Raw genomic sequence first — 22,944 nt, forward strand, 5'->3', positions numbered from 1 at the left:
CCGCGTTATGAATCTTATGATGGACCGACTCCACACAATCACGTTAGTCGGTTCACCAACTTGACCACTACGCATGCTAACTTGCCTACCAGGATTTTTTAATTCCAGTTGCAAGTAACGTGCCCGTGGCTGAAAACGACGTCGTCTCTTGGTTGATTAAAACGGCGTCGTTTGAACGTGCCTCTTTCTCTCTCTATTTTTTTATCCTTCCGCAGCTGCCCTTCTCTCTTTCTTCGTTCAAAGCACGCGAGAAGGGGAGCGACTTCGGAGTTGGTACTAATGCCCTCCAGCTAGGGTTTTGCTGGCAATTTGTGATCCTTGGGTTTGTGTTCATTCATCTCTCAGATCTCTGAAACAAAAACTCAACACTTTTGTGTCTTTAAGTTTCGATTCTAGGGTTTCTGTGGCATCTTTTCAGCACTCTACGTACCGTCTTTCCTTTATGACAGATTGAGTCTGTTTTTGCGGAGGGAGAGAAGGATTGGCTATGAATCTTTATTTAAGGCTGTCGAGAGTCGCTCCGTGTTGATAGAGAGAGCTTGGGACTGATCCACTATGCAAACGGAAGCTAGAGTTGGAGTGGTGGTGGAAGGAGGGCAGAGAGCTCTCAATTCGGGTCATGGAGGGGTCGCCGTCGATGGGACTGCACTCAAATTGGCGCAGCAGCAGAAGTCATTGCATCAGCAGTCGCAGATAGGGACAATACCGCAGCTTCTTGCTGGAGGAATCGCCGGTGCTCTTAGCAAGACCTGTACGGCGCCGCTTGCTCGCCTCACTATACTATTTCAGGTTGGAATCGGAATTTCTTGCTATTTTGTTGTGCTTCCTTATTATTGAAGTTATTCTTTTTCCTTTTTGGTTTATGAGAAAACAGAGGAAAAAAAATTAACGAAATATTGAATATGATATTAAGTTTCCAGGTTTGTGGAAACTGATTAACTTTCCTCGATGTAGAAAAGTAATTGCGAACGGAGATGTTGGGTGGTGGTACCGCCATGATGAAAAATTTTAAAAATCTGAATTTCGAAGTTCTAACATCTTTTCTTTCCTGCATTTTACCATAGACCCATGTTTTGGGGTATTTAATCTATGTTTTTTCAGCTTTGGGTTGGTTGGGCTCTTTGTTTGCTTGGTTAGGGAGGTGGTAGTCCTTAATCTTGGATAGGCAGATCCCGAAAATTTTGCTAGGAATGATCTATCTGAAAACAGTTTTCTGGCTGTTGATTGTGTAATCTGCGCATGTATGATTGGTCTGTATTTGATTGGTCCAAACAAACTATCTTATTAAGTATTGATTACATCTGAGGATTATGGTTTGTGTCAATATTTGCTCAAGGAAATAACTTCTGTGCTTGCTCATTATTTTAATACAAGAAGTTTGATATTTTTAGTGTGGTTAGCCATGGCAAGGTCAAGCATCCCATCGATGATGGATATGGGACTCCTGCCACGCACCTGTACCTTGTACTTGATCTGATCATGGCTTTTCTGAATTGTGGTTTGAAGTTGAAACTGTGGGCTTATCAGTAGATGGATGGATGATGTTATAAAGCGTTAGGCAATTTGACAGCCTGAATATATAAAGATTATGGGTCTCTTGTGCATTTTCTTACATCTTTATGCATTATCATTTGTTATTAAATCCCCAAATAATCTATTGATCTGGGTGTGCTTTAAGTTTTCTTATTTTGGTTAATTTAAGAACGAGTAACTGATGGAATGTCTATGAATAATGCATGTGGTGAAAATGCTTCATTTGAAATTGATTGAACTTCTGTCAGCCTTGCCATTGAAAACCTTGTCCTTTCAAAATTGGTTCTAGACTTGCTAAGTATGTCGATTATTAATCAAGCTAACGGAGATGCAAGACAATTTAAGTAAACCTCTTTGGATCATATATCTCTTTATTGCTCTTCTTTTTTTTTGTCTGTTTTCTTAGTTGATATTCAGACTGATACTACGGCTCAACTAGGCACTCTGATCCTCTTTGTCTGTGCGTATGGGTGTCTGTGAAGATTGGGTTCAATTGTGAAGCCTTTTCAGTTTCTCAGCTACCTATATGATAGTATTTTATTCCTGTAGGTGCAAGGCATGCACTCTGATGTTGCAACATTGACGAAGGCTAGCATATGGCAGGAGGCTTCACGAATTATTGGTGAAGAAGGATTTAGAGCCTTCTGGAAAGGGAATCTGGTTACTATTGCTCACCGCCTGCCTTATTCTTCTGTCAGCTTTTATGCATATGAGCGTTACAAGAATGTCAGTACATTACACTATGAACAAACACCCTTGTATGATTATAAATTACCTCGGTAGATTGTCTGTTTAGATTGCATCTGGGAGCTTGCTTAATATCCAATTATATATTAACTCGGTAGATTGTCTGTTTAGATTGCATCTGGGAGTTTGCTTAATATCCAATTGTATTGTTTTGTTTGTTGCAGATATTGCATTTGGTCCCCGGGCTAGAAAGTCATAAAAGAAATACTAGTGCTGACCTTGGTGTACATTTTGTAGCTGGAGGTTTGGCAGGACTAACTGCTGCATCTGCTACATATCCATTGGATCTTGTAAGGACACGCCTTGCAGCACAGGTAACAATTAATATCCTCTTGCTGAGTTGAAACCGATAGGAAAATTGGCTGCTGTTTGTTATTATTGTCTTCGTTTGTTTGGCATCCATAGCATTATTGGCATGGCTTGGCACAAGAATGCTGCTTGTTTTTATCATTTTTCTTCTGCTTGTTTGGCATCCATAGAATGTTTTTCTAAACTGTCTTCTGAAGTCTAGTGTCCTTCAAATGGTTTGACTTTTTTAGTGTATAAGAACCATTTTAGAAATGAGTTTCTCAGTCAATACGATTCTTGCCTGGTTTCTGGTATCAACTAAAATGGCTACACTTTTTTCTCAACTTGATTCTGTTTCAAACTTTGCAGACAAAAGTGATCTATTACAGAGGTATTGGTCATACTCTACAAACCATTGTCAGAGAAGAAGGTATCTGGGGGCTTTATAAAGGGCTTGGAGCAACATTGTTGGTATGATTCTATTATTTATTGTGATCTTTACACCCAAAATATCCTTTCTTTTCTCTTTTTTTCCCCTGTTTTCCTGTGTAGTTGAGTGCAGTTTTGACACTGTGCAGGGAGTTGGGCCCAGTATAGCCATCAACTTTTCAGTTTATGAGACCTTGAGATCTTCTTGGCATTCTCAAAGGTAATGACACAATAAGTTGATTCAGCAAATAAAGAATTTCAATATGCCCTCTCATGGCTAATGGCATGAGCTGTATCTTTACAACTAATGCTTAAGCATTCATTATCTTAACATCAGGCCCAATGATTCAACTGTCCTGGTCAGTCTTACTTGTGGTAGTCTTTCGGGCATTGCATCATCAACAGGTGAGTGATATTAAACCTGCTATAGAGGGAGCCCTTGCTATTATGTGCATAAATTAGGTCATGTTGTCTTCTATGACCTTTTTATTAATCTGTAGTTTTAATTTTGTCTTGAAATTAACTGTGTAATTGTCAGTCTCAAAGTGCATGATTATAGTGTTTTTATGTTCTAGGAATAGGATGTTTCCTTACCTTGCATAATTTTCCTGTCAGTATAAAACAGAGAACAGAAGATTTTTCGTGTTGAATACATTTTATCATTATTCATAGTCTTTGGATGTTCCTTAGATCAAAGTGATTGTTGTTGCCAGTTGGACTATTCTTAACATCAACAGCTATAGAGAATGCTGTTAAGCAACACTAAATTAGTTTAAACCATTTGTTTTTAAAGCACTTATGTTTGTTTTACTGGAAAATTCATAATTTCTAGTGAAAGAAGTTAATACCTCTAGCTACCATGCTTTTGCTGCAGAGAAACAGGATGAGGTGCAGGATCTGCACTAATCTAACCAGACTGACCTCTAGAGCCAGAGACTCAGACTGGAGTTGTTTTTTATGTGGCATTTGAGAATGCTAGTAAGGAAGTTGACCAAAAAAATTACTTTTTCATTATTCATTGACTAACTTCATTTTTCATTTAAAGAGCTTGACTGGATTAATGTAATCTCTCCAACATTTCTTCATAACTTGTCTCCCCAAGCATTACAGTTGGTTTCATTGTAGGGTGGCACTACACTCAGGTGAACCAACATTGCTCTCTCGGTTATCAAAATTGAGAGGTGTCCTCTTTGAGGTATGCTTCTCACTTAGGCTTCCTTTGCCAACTGCTTACTGATGGGTACCAGAATCCTTCAAGCGACGTAGGTACATTTATGATGTGTTTAGTCAAATATTCTCTCTTCTCATTTATTGGCAACTGAGATCAGTAAGAAAAGGTTCAAATAGTGAAGCAAATCCACAGATGAAGGTTAAAGTGTATCCTCACAACCAGGTTTTGTTCCTAGGTGAGTAAATAGCACAAATGTCAAACCAAAAGTGGGGAAATAAATGATGCCACACATTTGTAGACCTTAAAAGTACTTTGGAATCTTGTGGCCCTATCCATGAATTGTATCAAAATAGTTCCTGCATATATGCTCATCGCAACCCCACCTCACCACCACCCCCAGTAGAAAGAAAAATGGGAAGAGAAAGCAAGGAAAAAATTGTATCAGAACAACCCCCCTCCTTCTGTCACAGTTGACCTAGGGTAGCTGAAGCATTATGTTTGGTTTTTTTTTTTTTTTTTTTTTTTTTTTAAGACCAAAACATCCAGTTGTTCAACCAGAAGTGTCCTGTCTTATTTTGATATTTTTATTTTTTGAGACGGCAAGTGTCTCTTATATGACACTGTTATTGTCGGATTTCCAAATAAAACATGCTTTTATGCTCATACATGACTTTTCTGCTGACTCATATCTAATGTTGATGTTTCATTCCTCTATGCTTATATTGTGAGCTCACTGAGTTGTCATATTATCCTTGACCTCAATCTCAAGACTAGGGTATCATAACTTAGGCACTTATTTGACATTCATTTGCAGATGTGTCTGAACTAGTCATCAACATTATTATACTTAAGACTGATTTTTTGAGCTGCAAGCCTGCAGACATATAGGTAGCAGCCTGACTGTCAGCTGCTTGCTCTCTGACATTGCTATATGTTACAGCATATGCTGCAAGCCCATCCCATCTTTATTTCTGTATATATTAGGTGCAGTATGATTTTTGTATTTTGTTACTAGAGTATTCAGAAGAATTAGTTGTGCAAATTTCTTTTTTCTTTATCAGAGGTTGGGCATCCACCCAACATGCATATATCTTACTGGAAGTTACTAATCAGTTAAAGTTCTCTTGGTGAACCAAATCTGGAAATGTCTCACTGGTAGCTCATCCAAGGGAATGTGGTTAATGAAAGTTATCTGTGATGATAGTATTAGCACATTTTCTATTATCACAACATTTCATGGTAACTTCTGTCCCTTAAAATCATTGGAATTAGCTCTCAGTATATTTGTCATGACACTGAGGATGGATGCTGCAGGCATGATTGTGATGGTAGTGATAAGGTTATGGTAAATAATGTGCTCTGATTATTGGCAATTTGTCTTTGTTTAAGTGACTTATTCAATATTGAGTTTCCAGTAAGGTAATAAATCTGTTAATATGAGTTTTGCTATCTTATTGTATCATTATAACATTCAAATTTCCTTTTGGAAAAAACATTTAGTTTAAGCAAAAACGATGTCCAGCTCTTTTCAGTTATTCTCTTCTGTAATATGCAGCAACATTCCCTCTGGATCTTGTGAGGCGTCGGATGCAGTTGGAAGGGGCAGGAGGTCGAGCCCGTGTCTATACAACCGGCCTTTTTGGTACATTCAGGCACATAATTCGGACCGAAGGCTTACGTGGTTTATACAGGGGCATTCTACCTGAATACTACAAGGTGGTGCCAGGAGTGGGTATTTGTTTTATGACCTATGAGACACTCAAAAATGCTTTCATCAGTTATCGATGCCCTTGACTGCTGCCATAATCTCCAAATATCCGTCTGCATCCCAAGGATGGATTTGGTCAAAGTAATTGAGCAAGATAAGAGCTCTCAATACATGGCATTTTCTTGAGTTTTCTAATTGGGGGTAAATTTTGTGATGCTCCTGTGAGAACCATATTTTTCCATGTATAGATAAGAAACACTAATTAAATCACATCTCAAATGCAGCCAACGAGGCTATTTCTCACACGATTTATTGGTTTCCATTGTTAATTGAAGAATATTTATTTATTTATTTTAACGTGCGGTTTTATTTTTCTTGCTTCTTGTGAAGCAATTTGTACATATGTAGTTCTCCTTTTGAAGTTGAAATTCTAGTGTATGTAATTATCTAAATTGGAGGGGCTTGAGCGTTTCAGCACCTTCTCTATGCTATCCTGTGACTCCTGTCTTCATAGCTGAGAGCTTGCTTCTACTTGTGTTGTGCCTCAGCTTGGAAACTTGTTTCTTGGTTTCAACTTTCAAGCCGACCAAAGTACCATTTTTTTTCCCTCAGGATTCTCAACAAGGGTTAAATTTTAATATTTTGGTAACCAGTATTATGACTTGTCCTTGTGTTCAATTCAGATTTGTTGCTATCTTTGTTTTGGTCCTCTTCAGTCTTGAGCCTGCAGCATTTGGAAGGGGTGGAGTACGTCGAAATTGGAAAATTTCAAATTCTCTCTCCACCGGCGTCAAATCATTCTTTCGAGCGTATTCCAGCCCTTTAGAGACAGCCTCAAATTTTCGATGGATATATGAAATGATTAACCAAAAAAAAAAAAAAACCTAGGAAAGGGTGATGTGGCCCTGGTGGAGAGATGCTTATGGTGGCCCCTTGCATCCATATAATATGATCTATGTCTTGGCTCGAATAGAAGGGAAATGGGGGGCGTTTGGCACATCAATTGGTCTCAATGGCATGGGACATGCCACCGCAGCGCATGGAACTCAGGGCATAGCATGGGTGGCTTGGTTTAGTTGAAAAATGAAGTTGATATTTTCCATGGTTTGAGATTTTTGCTTTGAAGAGGAATTTTCCAAGTCGTAACATGTGAAAATGATGGTTCCTTAATTAGTTATGATTCTTGAAAAATCATTTTTTCTATTCAAGCATGTACGAAGTCTCCTTCAGAAGATGTGAAAATGGCTCGCACTGAGAAGGATACAAAATATGAAGATGAGAATCCTAGGGGATGGTTTTCATCAATGTGATTTTAGGGGATGTGCAGATCGTAGTGCAGACTGCAGAGCATAATTTGGGTAGCATGAGATAAAAGCTAGAAGCCAAGGCGTGCTTAGGGGAACGAGGATGACCAAATCACAGATTCACATGACCCACACAATAAGTGGGCTTAGTCATGAACAAGATTAGACAAAAGTGGTATGTGTTAGCCTTGGCGCACAAACACAGGTAGTTGGGCCAGATTGGTCAAACCCTGGGGCATTTGCATGAGCCCAAGACTATGGGCTACTGGCACTATGAGCTTGACCTGTGGGTGTGAGGTGGGTTGGCATCTTGGTATTAGGGAAGCGTAAGGGTGTGTTGGTGGCTGGTGCCTCATGACCTTGACACCTGGTTAGCATGAGAGCTATTAAAAGATTCGTGAATGATCTATCAGACACGTGGCTTGGAGGACCAAAACAAAAGGTGGTGGAATATGAGTGCATGGGACAAGTGCCTAACATTGTGGAGAGTTGTTTAGAATTGTCATGACATGTGGCCTAAGGGAGTTGCACCATATCAAGAGGAGCATTGGCATGAAAGTGAGTTGTTGAGAGAAGCTTGTCTGGAACAAGCCAAGCTCATCTCTGTGTGCGCCAGGATAGGCAGCATGCAAGGGTGCAGGAAGCAACAGAAAGGGTAAACATGTGGCATTAGCATATTGGCTTGGAGGTTAACACCAAGACACTGGCATTATCAGAGGCCAAGAAGGGATATAACCGCTTAACCATGGATGAACACATCTCTGTGCTCTGTGTGTGCCAAGACAGGTGGCATGCAAGGATGAGCAAGAAGCAACTGACAAAAGGCATAAATGGGTCAACAAGTGGCATCAACATATGGTTTAGAGGCAACCACTAGGACATGTGGCATCCTCAGAGGCTAAGAGAGACATAAGCATCTAAACATGGATCAAGAAAATGGGGTTGATTTTCCCAAGTGTAGGGGTAACCCACTGAGCATAAGATGCTCATGATTGGGTAGATGTGCGGCCTGATGGTGGCTTAGAGTACATGTGGGAGTTATTCTAAAAAGTGTTTCTAATATTTTTAGTACTTAAATGATAAAAAAATTTAAGTATTAGAAATATTAAAAACACTTCCTAAAATTATTATCAAATAAACTCTTAGTAGCAAAACGTAATATCAAGTTTTGTGTCAAAGAGAGAGTCCTACCCAAGCCTATGCCATGGTGCTTGTAATTATTTGAAAGCAAATAATTTTTGACTTGCATTATCCTTGCATCTTGTGGGTTGATCAAAGGGGACTTCTAAATTTTTAAAATAAATAAATAAATAAAGGGAGAAAAAGGATAAAAAAAAAAAAATTATTTGGGTCTATTTTACTTCAATTTTTCCTTTCATTTCCAGGAACTTGAATTTGAGTACAAGACAATGAAACCAAGGAGATTACTGCAAATAATGAACATGAGAATCACTCCTAGGTTTATTATAAGTAAAGAAATACATATTATTGCATTTGGAAATGCCATTTCTGAAAGCGTCTCACAAGGCCCCACAAAAATTAAGGGGGGAGCTGCTCCAAGCTTCCAAGACTGGGTCAATTCATCCAGCCAAGGACCCTGTGATGAGGGAGATCAACCCATACAGATGAATTGCTATTCCTATGATTACAGAGGGAAGCTTCCTGTTAAGCGAATGTGTTCAAGAGTGATGCGCAAACCATACTTATTCACTGCAGCATTGGCCGCCCTGAATCCTTCTCCGTATGCTGGGGATACATCATGTGCAATCTGATGCATGAAAAACTCTCCCAGCTTCTTCTCTACTTCTGATTTTCCACCCTTTTTAGAAGAAGATGAGGAAGAGGAAGCTGCTCCTGATGATGTGGATGCCATATTTCTATTAAATCCAGGCATTACTTCTGACTCCAGCCACATGTATGAGAGCACCTGACAGATACCTTCCTCTACCTCAGGACTAAGATTTCGGAAGCCTGCAAAATTAATACAAGAAAACATTGGCATTTCTTGTGAAGATGCCCTTGAGGAAAAGATTGAGTCAGTGTTGTACCTTTAAGGCGTAGCCACCCATGCATCAGCTCATGAGCAAGAATAGCTCCTGTCAGTAACCTGCATCCAGCAGGGATTTCATAATGATAAGAGTTTTCAAACTTCTGACAAGAATTGGTTCTTCAAACAGAGGATAGATACATTGCATTGCATTGTATATATTTGATCAGCATAACAAGATATCCAACAAGGCTTATTTGATTGTGTATTGTTTTACTTGTCTATTTGATAAGATAACATCTTTAACAAGCGAAAAAGGATTAGAGAGAGAGAGGACTTTTATTTAGGTTGATTTTTGACACCCAATAATGCCTAGTCGGAGAAATATTGTCAATTATACATTCATCTTCTCCTGAAAGTATTAAGGTTTATCAATTTAGGGTGCCTCAAGGAGAATGTACAAATTGAAGAGAGAATAGAGCGAACTATCAATGAAAGCTAAATATATATGAAAAATGAGAGACAAAAGCTCCATATTCTCTAAATGTTGCACTTTAGGACATTTTAGTAGTTCCAACTCCTAACAGAATTTCTGTGATCATCTCACATAATCACCTTTTCTATATATATATATATATATATATATATATAATCACATAATCACCTTTTCCATATATATATAAATTAAACGTGCTGATCAGAAAGAGGCAAACACAATACATAGGAAGTATACATGCGAGAACAAAAGGAAACAACCTACAACCACAATTCCCATGTAGTCTTGGAATACAACCAAATAAAACCTTGATAGTGGACCAGCTTGACCGTCAACTAGAAGACACCCATAAGATCACATGTATGGATTAAGATATAAGGGAGTCCTAAGAGATTGGTTAGTTCATTGCACCCCTTCAAACACTTTTCCATTGCATTCCTTTTGAACTGTCTAGAAAAGGCAAAATGGAGCTGATCTCCAACCCTTTCTTCTCTTGTTGCCCACAAAGGTCTCATTCCAATTCATTAACAAATCCTTCATCGAACATGAGAGAACCCACAAAATCCCAAATAAAGTGAATAGAAAGTGCCACAGCCCCTAGCTTTCTCACAATGGATGAGGAGATGATCTATTGATTCTTTTGCATTTTTGCACATGCGACAATAACCCAATGAAACCATCCTCTCCTTTTAAGTTGGTCCATGGCTAAAATTATATTCTTCTCCCAATGACCCACCTCAAATCCTTTTTTGGCATTAAAAACTCCCCATCCTTTTCTTATCGATGTCCACAAGCCTACACCTTAGCCTTCCTTCCCTACCCAAGAGGACGAACCTCCTAGCCCTTTTCCAAACTTTCACATTATGACCTTTCTCCAAAGCATATCCCTCTCCAACACCATTTACCCAATAGGGCTTTATTGAGAATGGACAAATTGACAACTATTTCTTTAGACGGGGGTTTTTCTCGGGAGCCCCTCCTCTCTATAGGATATCCTTTTGAATTTTCTATAGTCTTGGAGCCACCGATTTGGGAATGACAAAAAGGGACATGAAATAAATTAGTAAACTCCTAAGAGTACCATCTATAGCAAAGTGAATCTCCTTCCTTTGGAGAGGTATTGCCTTTTTTGTAGAGCTAGTCCTTTGAGAACCTCTCCACCACATCCCAAGCAGCTGAAGCCTTGAAGGGAGCATTGAGGAGCAGGGCCAAGTAAGTGACAGGCAGTTTTCCTACTCCACAACCCAACGCTGATGCTATCTCCCCCACATTAGGGACTTCCCCTATAGAAATTAGTTAGCTTTTGTTTAAGTTAATTTTTAGTCCTGAAGAATCCTCAACATCTAGTAATGAAATCCATCTAGCATTAAAATCTATATGTTTATGATTTAAGTGTTTCACAACCAAAGCTCTTAGCCACCTACCATAGCACACCACATCACTTTTAATGGGAGGATTTCGTGATTTTTCTTTATTACTTTTTAGCACTTTAGTCCAAGAGTCAGAATGCAGAGTCCCCTCCTATATTAGTGGGTACTCAGTTACCACTCCTTTGATATTTTGGGTGCCATTATATGGCTGTTTAGGGATGAAATATGAAAATTAAACAAGCAAAGGAATTACAGGCATAAAAAGGAGGGAAACTGCAATGCCCCACCCCTAAAAGAGTTGAGAGGGGAAAAACTAGGTCAAAACTTTTAGGACAGTACCTTGGTAGGCCATACAGTACAAGAATAGCTGTAACTTCACATTTTCGAGTCAGCTTTTGAGGTTGTGATCTCATTCCTACTAGTCGCTGTCCTGCAAGTCTGGGCCTTCTAAGTACTTGGATCTGTTAAAAAAAGAAATGCATAAACAGATAATCAAACAAACAAACAGGAACAAGCAATAAACATTTAGTACTATAGTCATAAGACATTTTAGAATCCAGTATAAGCAAAGGAAAATTGTGTAGTATTCAAATATCATACACTTTTAACAGTTTGCTCTTCAGAGAGGCACAAACCCCTCGTCTCTGGCAAGTGGTGGTGTCCCTGGGAAGAACATGTCCTGAATTAGAGTAATTCCACAAATCAAATACTTAAAAAACAGAGCAAGAGATAATGGTTTACATTCTTCTCTCCTACAATAGCTTCATTAAGGGCTTGTCTTTCAACCAGAAGCATGGGAATTTCCTGATCTAGTTTCATGTTCATCCCTTCAAAAAAATCCCTGATTGCATGGTAAAGGGAATGGCAATCACCGGTATCCATTATAGCTGATTCCATGCACTCTAAGCATAAACTCCGTCCATCTCCCAAGGATATGTATCTCGCATTCCAAGACTTCAGGAGGGGAAAAAATGACATCAACCACAACCACTCTAAGCAGAACAATTTGATTTTACACTTATGGTACTTTGTCTACAAATACATTTTGTGCATAACATGATTAAAATAAAAGCCTCTTTCACAAGTCTAGATCGTACCTCCAAGCGTTCACAGCTACAGCAACGAGCTACATTATCATGCTCATGCGATGGGCAATATTTCTGGGACCAAAATGGGTGGCACCTGTACTCAATTAAACCAGCACCATTTGTTGGGATCTGAAATTTTTTTAAATTACAAATGTCAATATGAGATTACAAAATAATTCTTAAGAACTGTAAACTAAGGACCCAAAGTAACATGAACTCAGCTAGATAGTTGTTCTGTTATTTAACATTATAATGAGTTAAGCAGCTCTTTTGCATACTCCCTATATTCATAACAGAATGTTATGATCAAACATATTTAAAAGGAGAAAATATGTTTCATATTTATCTAAATCATTCTTACAGACTGAAAAAAAAAAATCCATGTGGAAGATATCAAATTTTAAGAAATTTTCATCCTGATACCAAGCTATTTTCAGAAGCTTCAATGATTTTTGACTGGATGTGATGAAAAGAATTTCCAATTTCTTTTGAAGATAGATTGAACTATCATAAATCTCTTTCACTTCAAGAAGGACCAACATTGAAAACAAAAACAGTGTAAAACTTTCTAGTATGCCCTGCTTAAGTGAGCAAACCAAATTCGGGGATAGGCATCAAGAATGATGCCCCAAATAAATATGTTAATGATGCATGATGTTAGTGAAAGACAATCAAAATTAATAGAAACACTAACAAACTGGCTTAATAGAGAACAAAACAAGCAATAAAGTTCAAAATGCCAACAGTGATGTTTTCTTACAAATTGGTGGCAAACTTCACATTTGGGATGAGTCAACTCTTTGAAACAGGACTTGTGGTATGCATCCCTCCCTGACAAAGAAAACTTGAATCGACAGGAAAAACCAGTAAGAGCTAATATAAGAAGGGATTAGACAAAGTTATTCATATAGTTTGTGTAGTACAACTTTTATGAAAAAGGTGACTTATTATGAATAGTCATATCTCTTCCAAGAGAGAACTTGTGATGAGTAGGCATGGTTATGCCAAGGTATGACTAATCAAGTGAATGTGTTTAAAGGATGTAACTCTCATTAGAGATACATCTTTGGAACCATGAGAGGGTATCTTTTTGCTCCTTTTCTAGATCTATATAAAGAACTATTGTCTAGGCCATTTATAATTTATGTAATTCTTCGGTTCTTTGGGTATCTAGAAAATAGTCCTTTGTATTCTAGTTTTCATGTTATAACAGTCCTTTACATTCTAGTTTTTGTGGCATAACACTTCTTTGTATTCCTTTTAAACTTCAGGCTGTTTGTGGGCCATGCGCATCGTGCAAGCAACACCAGGGGTTCTAGGTTCATTGTATCTTGGTGATGGTTGGGCCATGAATTTGTCTCAAAGATATCGTTAGCTCATTGAGCCTTGTATCTAAAATTTGCAGGCTGTTTCTACACATAAAAAAATATTCTTTGTACTTTTTCCAACACTTCAATTGTTGTCCTTTAGTTAAACTTTTGATATTAGCTTAATTTAATTGATGCATCAAGAATTAAAGGAAAAAGAAAGGCATAAATCCAAAATTAATTTAGAAAAGAGAAATAAATTATAGGTAATAAAATATTCAAAAATCCAAGAAGAACAAATACCTCATGCTCGGTAATTGGGTAACCACAAGAGCGACAGCGAAAGCACTCTGGATGAAAAAAAGTTCCCATGCATCCTAAATAATTTCCAAACCCTATATCCTGTTTGCATGCTCCACATACTCTGCAAATAACAGCCATATACACACATCAATAATAGAATTCAAGGTTAGAAAATTTGTTGCATTCAAACTTGCAGTTGATTCTTTTATTGTTGAAATAGTTAAATGGGGATAGGAAAGACCTGCAGCAACTACAACAAAATGAGCTTACAAGCACACCATTTATAGCCTAGATCATCCTCATCGACAAATCTTGATTAACGGCCAAATATATTGGCTGCAAACCAAAACGATTTCATTACCCGAGTGACAAAAGGGATGCTAATTGGTTCAGCTTCTTGGGTGAGTGAACTAAAGAAGTCAAATGAAGCAAGCAACTTACTGTAATGATTATTAAATCTAAGTGATTAAATACAGTTTCATAGCATCATGAATGTTAATTCTCATATTAGTTTGTGCTAAAGTTACTGTCATTTACAGACTCACAACATTAACATTTAAAAAAAAAGGAATATGAAATGGACACGTCTCCATTAATTAATTCCTTAAAGTTAATTTAAAAATATAATTAAGTGCATATTTGAAGGTATGAAAAATAGCAGCCTATCACAAAGTTCTCCAAACTACTGAGCCAGAACAAAATAACTGAGGTTTGGCATTCCTGAGCCACATGGCCCAGCCCAGCACATGTTTAAAATTTTACCTATACCCACTTGGATAATATGGTGTAGGAGCATAAGGAGGATAGGAGGATGTATTCAGGCTATCATGCAGTGACCTAGAAAGATCTTCATCAGTGTCTGAACGCCATCCATATCCTGGAGAAATCCAAAAACTTATTATCAATTACAACCTGGAGAAAATCCAAAGCTCTAATGGATACTGTTACACATAGAGGTAGTTATCTAAAAATGGATAAGTGTGACAAAAGAATAACCTTTCCATGTATCTTATATATTAAAAGCATACCCTTTGGCTTCTTCAAATCTTCAGCTAGCGAAAGTGCAATTGCATGGTCTAAATCCTCTTTCTCTTTATCACTTCTAGGACGACCATCCTAATGGCATTGAAACAACTTGTTAAAGCACCTTTCTTATTAGCCAAGCAAGCAACAGAAGATGGCAGCTTGACCATGCTAAACACCTTTCTTATTAGCTAAGCAAGAAACATAAGACAGAAGCTCAACTCAACATGACTGGAAATCGAGTTTAAGGACTCGTGTTCCACCTTTTAACTCCACATTCATATGCTTTACCATTTCCATATATCCACATGGTCGAGTGCATGAACTTACGTGTATCATGAAAAAAAGTCACCTTCGTCTCGTATCTATAAAATACAGACTCACACATATGCCCAATTTTATTTTTTTTCAAAAACCAAAGCACAAGATTCAATGAAAGCAGATTTTCCATCATGGTTGCACATTGCCATCGACGAATTGATTCACTCATAGAGATTAAAACAGAGATGATGATGTTGGACACACAATTGAAGCAACATCATAAACAATAACTGTAGTCATATAAAGAAGAGAAAAGCGCAGTCACCAAGGATCTCGGGGGTACTCGCCAAACCATGTTTTCGTCTCCGAGAAACTGGGGATGCTGTCCACCAATAACTCCACGACCCGACCCCCCACTCTTGAAAAGCTTACTCAGCCATTTCATGAACCTGGACTTCCGCTCCGCATAAGAAGAAGCAAGCTGCCCTGCTTCAACACCATTCACCATCAACACCCAGATCAAATATCACAGAATAGCGACAACCCAGAAGGGAAAAAGATCAAAGAGTGAACAGGGATTGATGGAAGCATTTAATCAGTCACCATATATGCAAGGCTGAGAGAGGTGGTTGACGCCTGAAGAAGCCATGAAAGTGGGAAGCTATGTATAGAGATTGCCGGAGCTTCGACCGAAAAGGGGGGCGGAGAGTGAATGAAAAGGACGGAGAGAGAGAAGAAAAGAAGAGGGAAGAAGGAAGAAGAAAAAAGGAGTAGAGAGAGGGAGAACAAGGCATCGTTAAAAGCGAGAAAGGGAAGTGTATAGGGAGAGAGATTCTTGGCTTGGGAAAGGATGAGAGAAAGAAAGAAAGAAAGGAAAAGGTGAGAAAGAGATCGGAGGAGGAGAAAAAAAAGTGGGAATCTGGTGAGGCGGATGCACAGAGCAAAAGTGGCGTTGGACGGCGAGCAAATGTGGAGGAATATTGGCTTTCATGCCCTCTCATTTTTTTCTTCCTTCTTTTTATTTTTCAAAGGAATTTTGCCGGGAAAGCACAATTCAGTTTCTAACTGCCCTTTATATTCCCTGGATTTTCAGTCTTTGCCATCACCTCCCCCTCCTATTTCTTAATTCCTCTCGACTGCCCCTAAAGAACTCCTTTTTATACTCCACCCCCTAATTTGCCCACGACAAGAAATTTTCATAAATCGAGTGCGGACGGTGACATTATTCCCTTCCCGAACCTCTCCCCACTCTATTATTATAATGATAGGTTGATGAAAAATTTAGGCCCCGTTTGGTTCCTGTTTTGTACAAGAAGTGGAATAGAAGTGAAGGGTAGACCACTAGACTCTCTCACTTCCATTTACACTCCAACATTTGTTGATGAACCAACAAGTAAAATGGAAAAACAAAAGAATCGATCAATTGATTCAAACCAACCAATTGGTTTGAGAATTTTGAAAACTAATCCTTATTGGTTCGTTTTTCGATTTTCTTAAAAATCAAACCAAATCAATATTTTAAAACTTATATAGAATTATTTGATATTTAATAAGTTTTTTTATATTAAATTTTATCAAGATAATTCATTGTTTTTATATTATGGTCAATTTAATTCTAAATGCATTTAACATCAAGTCCAAGTTTGTTTTAATTAATTTTAAAAATAAATTAGATATAGGGTCTAATATAAACTCAAATTAATAAACTTTAGACTCAAACTAAACATAAATCTATAATCGGATTGAAGACTAAAAAAAAGTCACTAAGTTTGATCAAAACCAATGTACAAAAGTCAAATTAAATCAACATTAAAAGGTTTGGTTTAGTTAGACTTTTCACTATAATTATGACCAATTCGGTTTTTATAACATATAAAATTAATTATATGATTTTAGGTCATTTTTACTCAATAAATTATCCAATTAACTTTATTTACATCTCTAAATAAACCTAATTACATCCATTATTATATATATATATATATATATATATATATATATATATATATATATATGAATCTTCAATTTGCACGTGTAATTTTAAATATTTTGGATTTCATCTTAAATTGACTAAAATAATTGATTCTTTAATCAATTTCAACCCAACCAAATTGATTGGTTCCCTCTTCAAATTTATTAGATTAATTTAATTAAATTTGAATACTTAAAGAAAACAAACAAGGCTTTAGTCTTATTATAAATTCAACGATACAAGATGAAAATATTTGAAAAATGTCAATGAGTATTGTCTATAAAATAGCATTATCTTGAAGGGTAACCCGATCTCATGGCCTTAATATTATTAATTTAATGTATGATATTTGAACTTTTAAATTGGACAAGTAGAAAAAGTCTAATAAACATGCAACCCTTGCCTTATGATTTGACATTTTCATTTGTGTTAGGGATGTTTTTAAAAACAATTCTTAATTGTTTTTTAAAAATAAAATTATATTTGAAAACTCAAATACGAAAAATAATTTTAATTTTTTTTTCAAATTTCAATTATTATTTCTAAATGCTATATTAAAAAAATAGAAACACATTAAATAATTTTCAAAAAATTAATTTTTGTTAAAAGTTTGTTAAATGTGTTTTCTGAGTTAAAAAAATATTTTTTAAACAGGATCTTAAATTTTCAAAAAAATATATAGTCCTTAAAAAAATCTCAATTAATTTTACGAACAAAATTTTGTGTATATCTATTCAAATATGAAAAATAATTTTCTCATCCTATTCTTGGTGAAGCTACCATAAATTTATATACGATATAACAATTTTCAAAGTATTATTCGTTTTTTTTTTTGTGAAAAATAAGGTAACAAAAATTTTAAAATATCTCAAATTTGGTTTCAAAAATAGTCTATTTTCAAAATAAATGTTTAAAAATTTATTTTCTATAAGTTAGAAAAATTATTTTTATTTTGAAGAATACAAAACCCTTTTAAGAAAGAACATGTTTTTTAACATATTTTTTTGAAATTATTTATTCATTAAATTTTAATAATGTAGCATGTAGGCAAAAAACCACTAGTAGTGAAAAAATAATTGTACGTAAGAATCTATCATGACTTTTGTATTATTAGGTTAGACAAGGCAATCTTAATATTATACCATGCGTTTGATAGTAATTTTAAGAAGTTATAATACTTAAAAGATAAAAAAAAATTTAAGTATTAAAAAAATTAAAAGTGTTTTCTAACATCACTACCAAACATATTCTTAGAGTTCGTTTGACAGTAATTTTAAGAAACATTTTTAATATTTTTAACACTTCAAAATTTTTATTATTCAATTATTAAAAATATGATAAATGTTTTCTAAAATTATTCACAAAGACACTCTTACCCCCTCTTGCCTCAAAGTAGACCTCCCACTAGCAAATTTGTAACTATATTGACCAAAACTAAAATAATAATTTTTAAAAGAGATATTCCTACTGTAAATTTTTTGTTAAATGTTAAATAATTTATTCAATAAGCTAAAATAAAGCTAGAAGGAATAATTTTTTAGTCATAGCCTTCTTCTACAAAATTAGCCAAACAAAACATAGTCTCTTATTAATTACAAAAGCTAATCTAAATAAATTTTTATTAAGCTCAAAAGTCAATCTAAATAAATTTTTTCATTGCTAATTTATCTCTCATTAACGTGTTATTTAATATTAGTATGAGGGTAAATATGTCAATTTTAATAAGTTTTGTTATGCTAAATAATCTTAATACTCAACACAAGAATTAAAATAAATTTTAGATCAACAATTTTAATAAAATTGAGAATAAAGTGTTACATAGCATAGTTGATTTAATAACTCAATTTAAAATATTTAAGCATATTAAATATATTTGATAAAATAATTCAATAATTTAATTAAAAGTTAAAATTAATTTACAAACAATAGTAGCTTAAAATTAACTATTTTGCTTGAATATAAAATAGTTTTTTTTTCCAACCATTAATTTTTTTTCCCCTCATATTCTCTTTCCAGAATCTTGCACACTGCTCAACTTTTTCAAATTAAATTGTTAAAAAAAAAAATATTAAGGTATCCATCACTTAAATTTTAAAGCAAGTTGCTTTAAATCTAAAAGTGTTTTTTTTTTACTTTAAATTTATATTAGAAAAAGTGATAAGTTAAAAAAGCAAAATAATAATAATAAGTACTATTTTGACCTATAAATTAAGTTTTATTTAAATTTAAAACAAACAAAAAATACTACCTTAATTTTAACTAACAAATTAAAGAAAACTCAAATTAAGACATTTGAGTGTTTAATTTGATTAGCAATTTTAGCCAAAAATTTCTAAGTGTGTCCTAATTTAGGTTTTCCTAATCTTTTCTTGAAGTATTTGTATAATAAATATCAAGATGTGGAAATTGCTTATAGTCCAATGCAGAGGTTGTAGGTGGATTAAATTGAATCAGCTAAGTTTTTCAAATTATTGTCTTTCTTGAATTATTTATTTTGAGAGAGTTGAGGAGGCTAGAATAGCAGTTTTTTAACAATATGTTTATGCATTTTGTTTCAGGAACGATCCAAATTAGGGCAAGATCAATTTAATTTTTTTGTTGGATCTTTTTTGAGCCACTAGATCAAGGGTTCCCTTCATTTTAAACCAAAATACTTCAAATTTAGGGCAAGAGATACACCAACAACAATTTTTCATTCTCTTAAACTTTTTTTCTTCAATCCAATTCAAGAGTGTTTGGTCTCCAGGAAAATTATTTTTCTCCTTGATTTCCAAATCGTTTTTCCATTGAATTTTCTTAAAAATGGGTTAATTATTCTATTACATTCATATGTCATTTTCTCATTTGTTTGAATTTGAGTAAAAACCCATTTTCTTCTCATGAGGATTCAAGAAAATGCTAAAATCGAATTTAATGTGGACTCCAAACGTGTTCCAAAAGAAGAAGGTAAATTGGAAGAGAAAATTTGTTAGTCAAGTGGTTCGTAAAGGATAAGTAGACTTTAAGTTATGTGAAATCTTGTGTTCAGTTTTCGTTCTTCGTAATGGACGTTTTGGACCACTTATAAGCCTGTGTTTTTTTTTATTTATCGATATTTTAAAAGATTTTTCATGTAAAAACTCGATATCATTACCTATAAGACTATGTTTTTTTATTTAAATATTTTAAAAGATTTTTCATGTAAAAACTTGATATCATTGTCTCCGACTCGTTATACTCTTTTAGTTAGATCTAATTATTGATATTGTTTGTGACTTGAGCATATATGTTGAATGGATAAAAAACTAAACTCAAATATATGTGATTTTCTTATAAATATCTTAAATAATTTTTTATTCAATTTGATAAAGATACAAAGTAGTAATAAAAAATATGTTAAAGAGGAAATTGTTTTTTTGAATATGTATCGAGGAGTGTTGAAACATTTATATATGATTTGTCGCATCTAAAAATTATTTTATTGTTAAAGACTCGTTAGAAGATAAGAATATAAAACGTAAAAAAATCTAAAGAAAGATAATGTGTCGGGCAACTTTTCGAATTTGTATAAAAACATCAAATTCACTCCATCTAGATATAGTTCATCTTTAAGATTCACCCTCACCATATTTTGCCAAAATAGTTAAAAAGAAAAAAACAAAAATCAATATAATATTTTTTTATTATAAAGTGGAAGTGGGAATGCCAATTTTGTTTGTTAATATGATTTGGTGGGGAGATCCGACGAATTGGAATCCCATGCCTTATTGGGAAAGAGATGAATGGAATAAAGATGCCGCCCTGGAAACTCTCTACGTTACGCTCATCAACAGGAAAACGTATGTGTCAGAGAGTGAGAGCCTAAATGGAAAGTGGCTGGGGCAGCTTACAGACTACAAAGCACACAAATTGATTCTTTCGTTTGAATAAAGTGTAAAATGAACTTAGTGGCTCCACTTATATCGGTTCACAATTGTTTGAATTTTTTTGGTAGTAAAGTGTAAGAATGACTCATGAGGGTTGTGAGATCACATCTCACTTCTCAAAAGGAATGAGATAAAGTATAGATTCATTTAGTTTTGACTTCTCATGATAGGTAAAATATTAAAAAACTAGAACAACTTGATGAATTTAGTAGATCTTTTTAGAAGGGCCAGTGACCATAAACCGAATTTATCCAATTTTTACGATACGATTATTGGTTGTTTATGAATTAATTGTACCATTCTGGATCACTACAATCAGACCCGATCGAACAAAATGTTAAATTAAATCAAGATTATTACTCATTTTTGTATTTGTTGTTTTATTTTTTAATTATTTTTCAATAAGAATTAAGATAATCTTCTAATGATTGAGTCCAAAAAATTTCTTTGTCATTTTTTAGGAGGTTTAATATTTGGCTTGAAAAGGATTTTGAAAAAAAAAAAGAAAAATCAAAATTTAAAGAGAAGAATGATTTAAATTATTCATTAATTGTGATATTGGAGAATTCGTAATTAAATTAGAGTTAAATAAAATATTTAAGGTAATATTAAAATTTAATAAAATATTTGATAAATATGAAATAATTTATTGTATTTAATATAAATACTATAATTTAATACAAAATATAATATTATTTAGGGAAAATTAAATTTTGATTCACTAATATTAAAATATATGAAAAAAGAATCCAAAAATTTTTAAATAGTATTATCTTTATTTATTTAAAAGTAATTTGAAGTACATACACTTTTTAATGAGTCATGTAATTATTTTTTTAAATGCCCATTTTATTTGTCGTGTCATCAACGATAACTATACTCTTCTATGTAAATATTTCCCTTTGTTTTAAATATGTTTTTATTCTTATTATTATTTTAGATATTTTTTTCGCTAAAAACAAACACACATAGGAAAAGTTGGGATTTTTTTTTTCCTCCATAAGTTCCACCTTCAATTTAGGAGATAGAGATATAGATATAGATAGAAACTAATATGTTGTTATTTTAAAATTTGTTTCATCTAAAATTCTTGAAGTAATTATGGGTAGCTAAGAAAATCCAAAAAGAAAAGCAAAAATCCGAATCTTAGTATGCTTTGTAACATTTCCCTTTGCTTATAACCCTGATAGCTCAATGTCACTCTAACAATTTGTGCAAGTTGTTTCTAGTTCTTGTTTTAGGTTTGCACCTTTTCTATGGTGACATTTTTCCATGGTTAGTAAGAAAAATGGAGTTAAAATAATGACCGGGGAGGAATATTTACATAGAGGATCAAGTTGTTAATTGATATTGATAACATGTATTTTAGGAAATAATTATATGATTCGTTAAAAGGTATATGTATTCTAAATTACATTGAAATAGATGAAAATAATATTAATTTAAAAAATTAAGATTCTTTTTCGTATATTTTGATATTAATGAATCAAACCCACTTTCCGATTATTTATTATCTACCATATTAAATATTTTTATTGCTAATTTCTGGTACTAAACTATAATTATTAGGTACCATACCACAAAAGATATATATATAAAAACATGATTGAAATAAAATAAAATAATTTATTTAGGATATCATTTTAATTTTAAAGGTGATTTTCCAAATTCTATTAATTTAAAATTTCCATTTGATTTTATTTTTAGGTTTTTTTAGTTAGTATTTAAAATTTATTCTTTCATTTTAGGAATTTATTGTGGTATTTTTTGTTTACTTTTATTTAGATTTTATAGAGAATATAAATTTTAAAAATTAAATTGTATAAAAATAGGGAAAAGATCGTGCACCCATCTTTATCAAATTGGATAAAAAGTTGCTAATATTTAATTTAATTTAATATTTCTGTGTAAAATTGGTTACATATTGGATAATTAAAAATATTTTTAAATAGAAATTGGAAAAAAATTCATTTTTATTCTATTTTTAATATCAAAATGGGAGTAGTCATGGCTGATGGCTATGGCTATTATTGCAAGTGAGAGTAGTCATGT

General features: G+C 34.1%; 2 protein-coding genes across 11 annotated transcripts; one reads left to right on the top strand and one right to left on the bottom strand.

Annotated features, from left to right (window-relative positions):
* Positions 1-217: 217 nt before the first annotated feature.
* Positions 218-6,254, top strand: LOC117928598 (mitochondrial substrate carrier family protein B-like). Of its 9 annotated transcripts, none has more exons than XR_004653578.1 (9): positions 218-322; positions 450-789; positions 2,083-2,259; positions 2,445-2,594; positions 2,938-3,039; positions 3,147-3,217; positions 3,335-3,402; positions 4,123-4,403; positions 5,724-5,810. XR_004653578.1 is itself a non-coding variant. In XM_034848518.1 (9 exons), the coding sequence occupies exons 2-8, from the start codon at positions 556-558 to the stop codon at positions 4,173-4,175; spliced, it is 855 nt and encodes a 284-aa protein (XP_034704409.1). In that variant the 5' UTR covers positions 218-322; positions 450-555; the 3' UTR covers positions 4,176-4,192; positions 5,724-5,810. The 9 variants fall into 9 exon arrangements, 5 of the variants coding, with proteins under 5 accessions (XP_034704409.1, XP_034704405.1, XP_034704408.1 ...); XR_004653579.1 differs by having other exon boundaries at positions 4,123-4,263; XR_004653581.1 differs by lacking the exon at positions 4,123-4,403 and adding an exon at positions 3,872-3,975 and having other exon boundaries at positions 5,724-5,778.
* Positions 6,255-8,535: 2,281 nt separating this feature from the next.
* LOC117927520 (protein DA1-related 2) lies at positions 8,536-15,995 on the bottom strand. Of its 2 annotated transcripts, none has more exons than XM_034847060.1 (12): positions 15,619-15,995; positions 15,341-15,504; positions 14,760-14,847; positions 14,494-14,608; positions 13,732-13,852; positions 12,882-12,965; positions 12,131-12,250; positions 11,775-11,987; positions 11,634-11,696; positions 11,373-11,494; positions 9,229-9,287; positions 8,536-9,151 (listed from the first exon to the last, which is right to left on the bottom strand). In XM_034847060.1, the coding sequence occupies exons 1-12, from the start codon at positions 15,662-15,664 to the stop codon at positions 8,826-8,828; spliced, it is 1,521 nt and encodes a 506-aa protein (XP_034702951.1). In that variant the 5' UTR covers positions 15,665-15,995; the 3' UTR covers positions 8,536-8,825. The 2 variants fall into 2 exon arrangements, with proteins under 2 accessions (XP_034702951.1, XP_034702952.1); XM_034847061.1 differs by having other exon boundaries at positions 15,341-15,501; positions 15,619-15,994.
* Positions 15,996-22,944: the final 6,949 nt, after the last annotated feature.

Source organism: Vitis riparia, chromosome 13 (genome assembly GCF_004353265.1).
Source record: "Vitis riparia cultivar Riparia Gloire de Montpellier isolate 1030 chromosome 13, EGFV_Vit.rip_1.0, whole genome shotgun sequence".
NCBI lineage: Eukaryota > Viridiplantae > Streptophyta > Magnoliopsida > Vitales > Vitaceae > Vitis > Vitis riparia.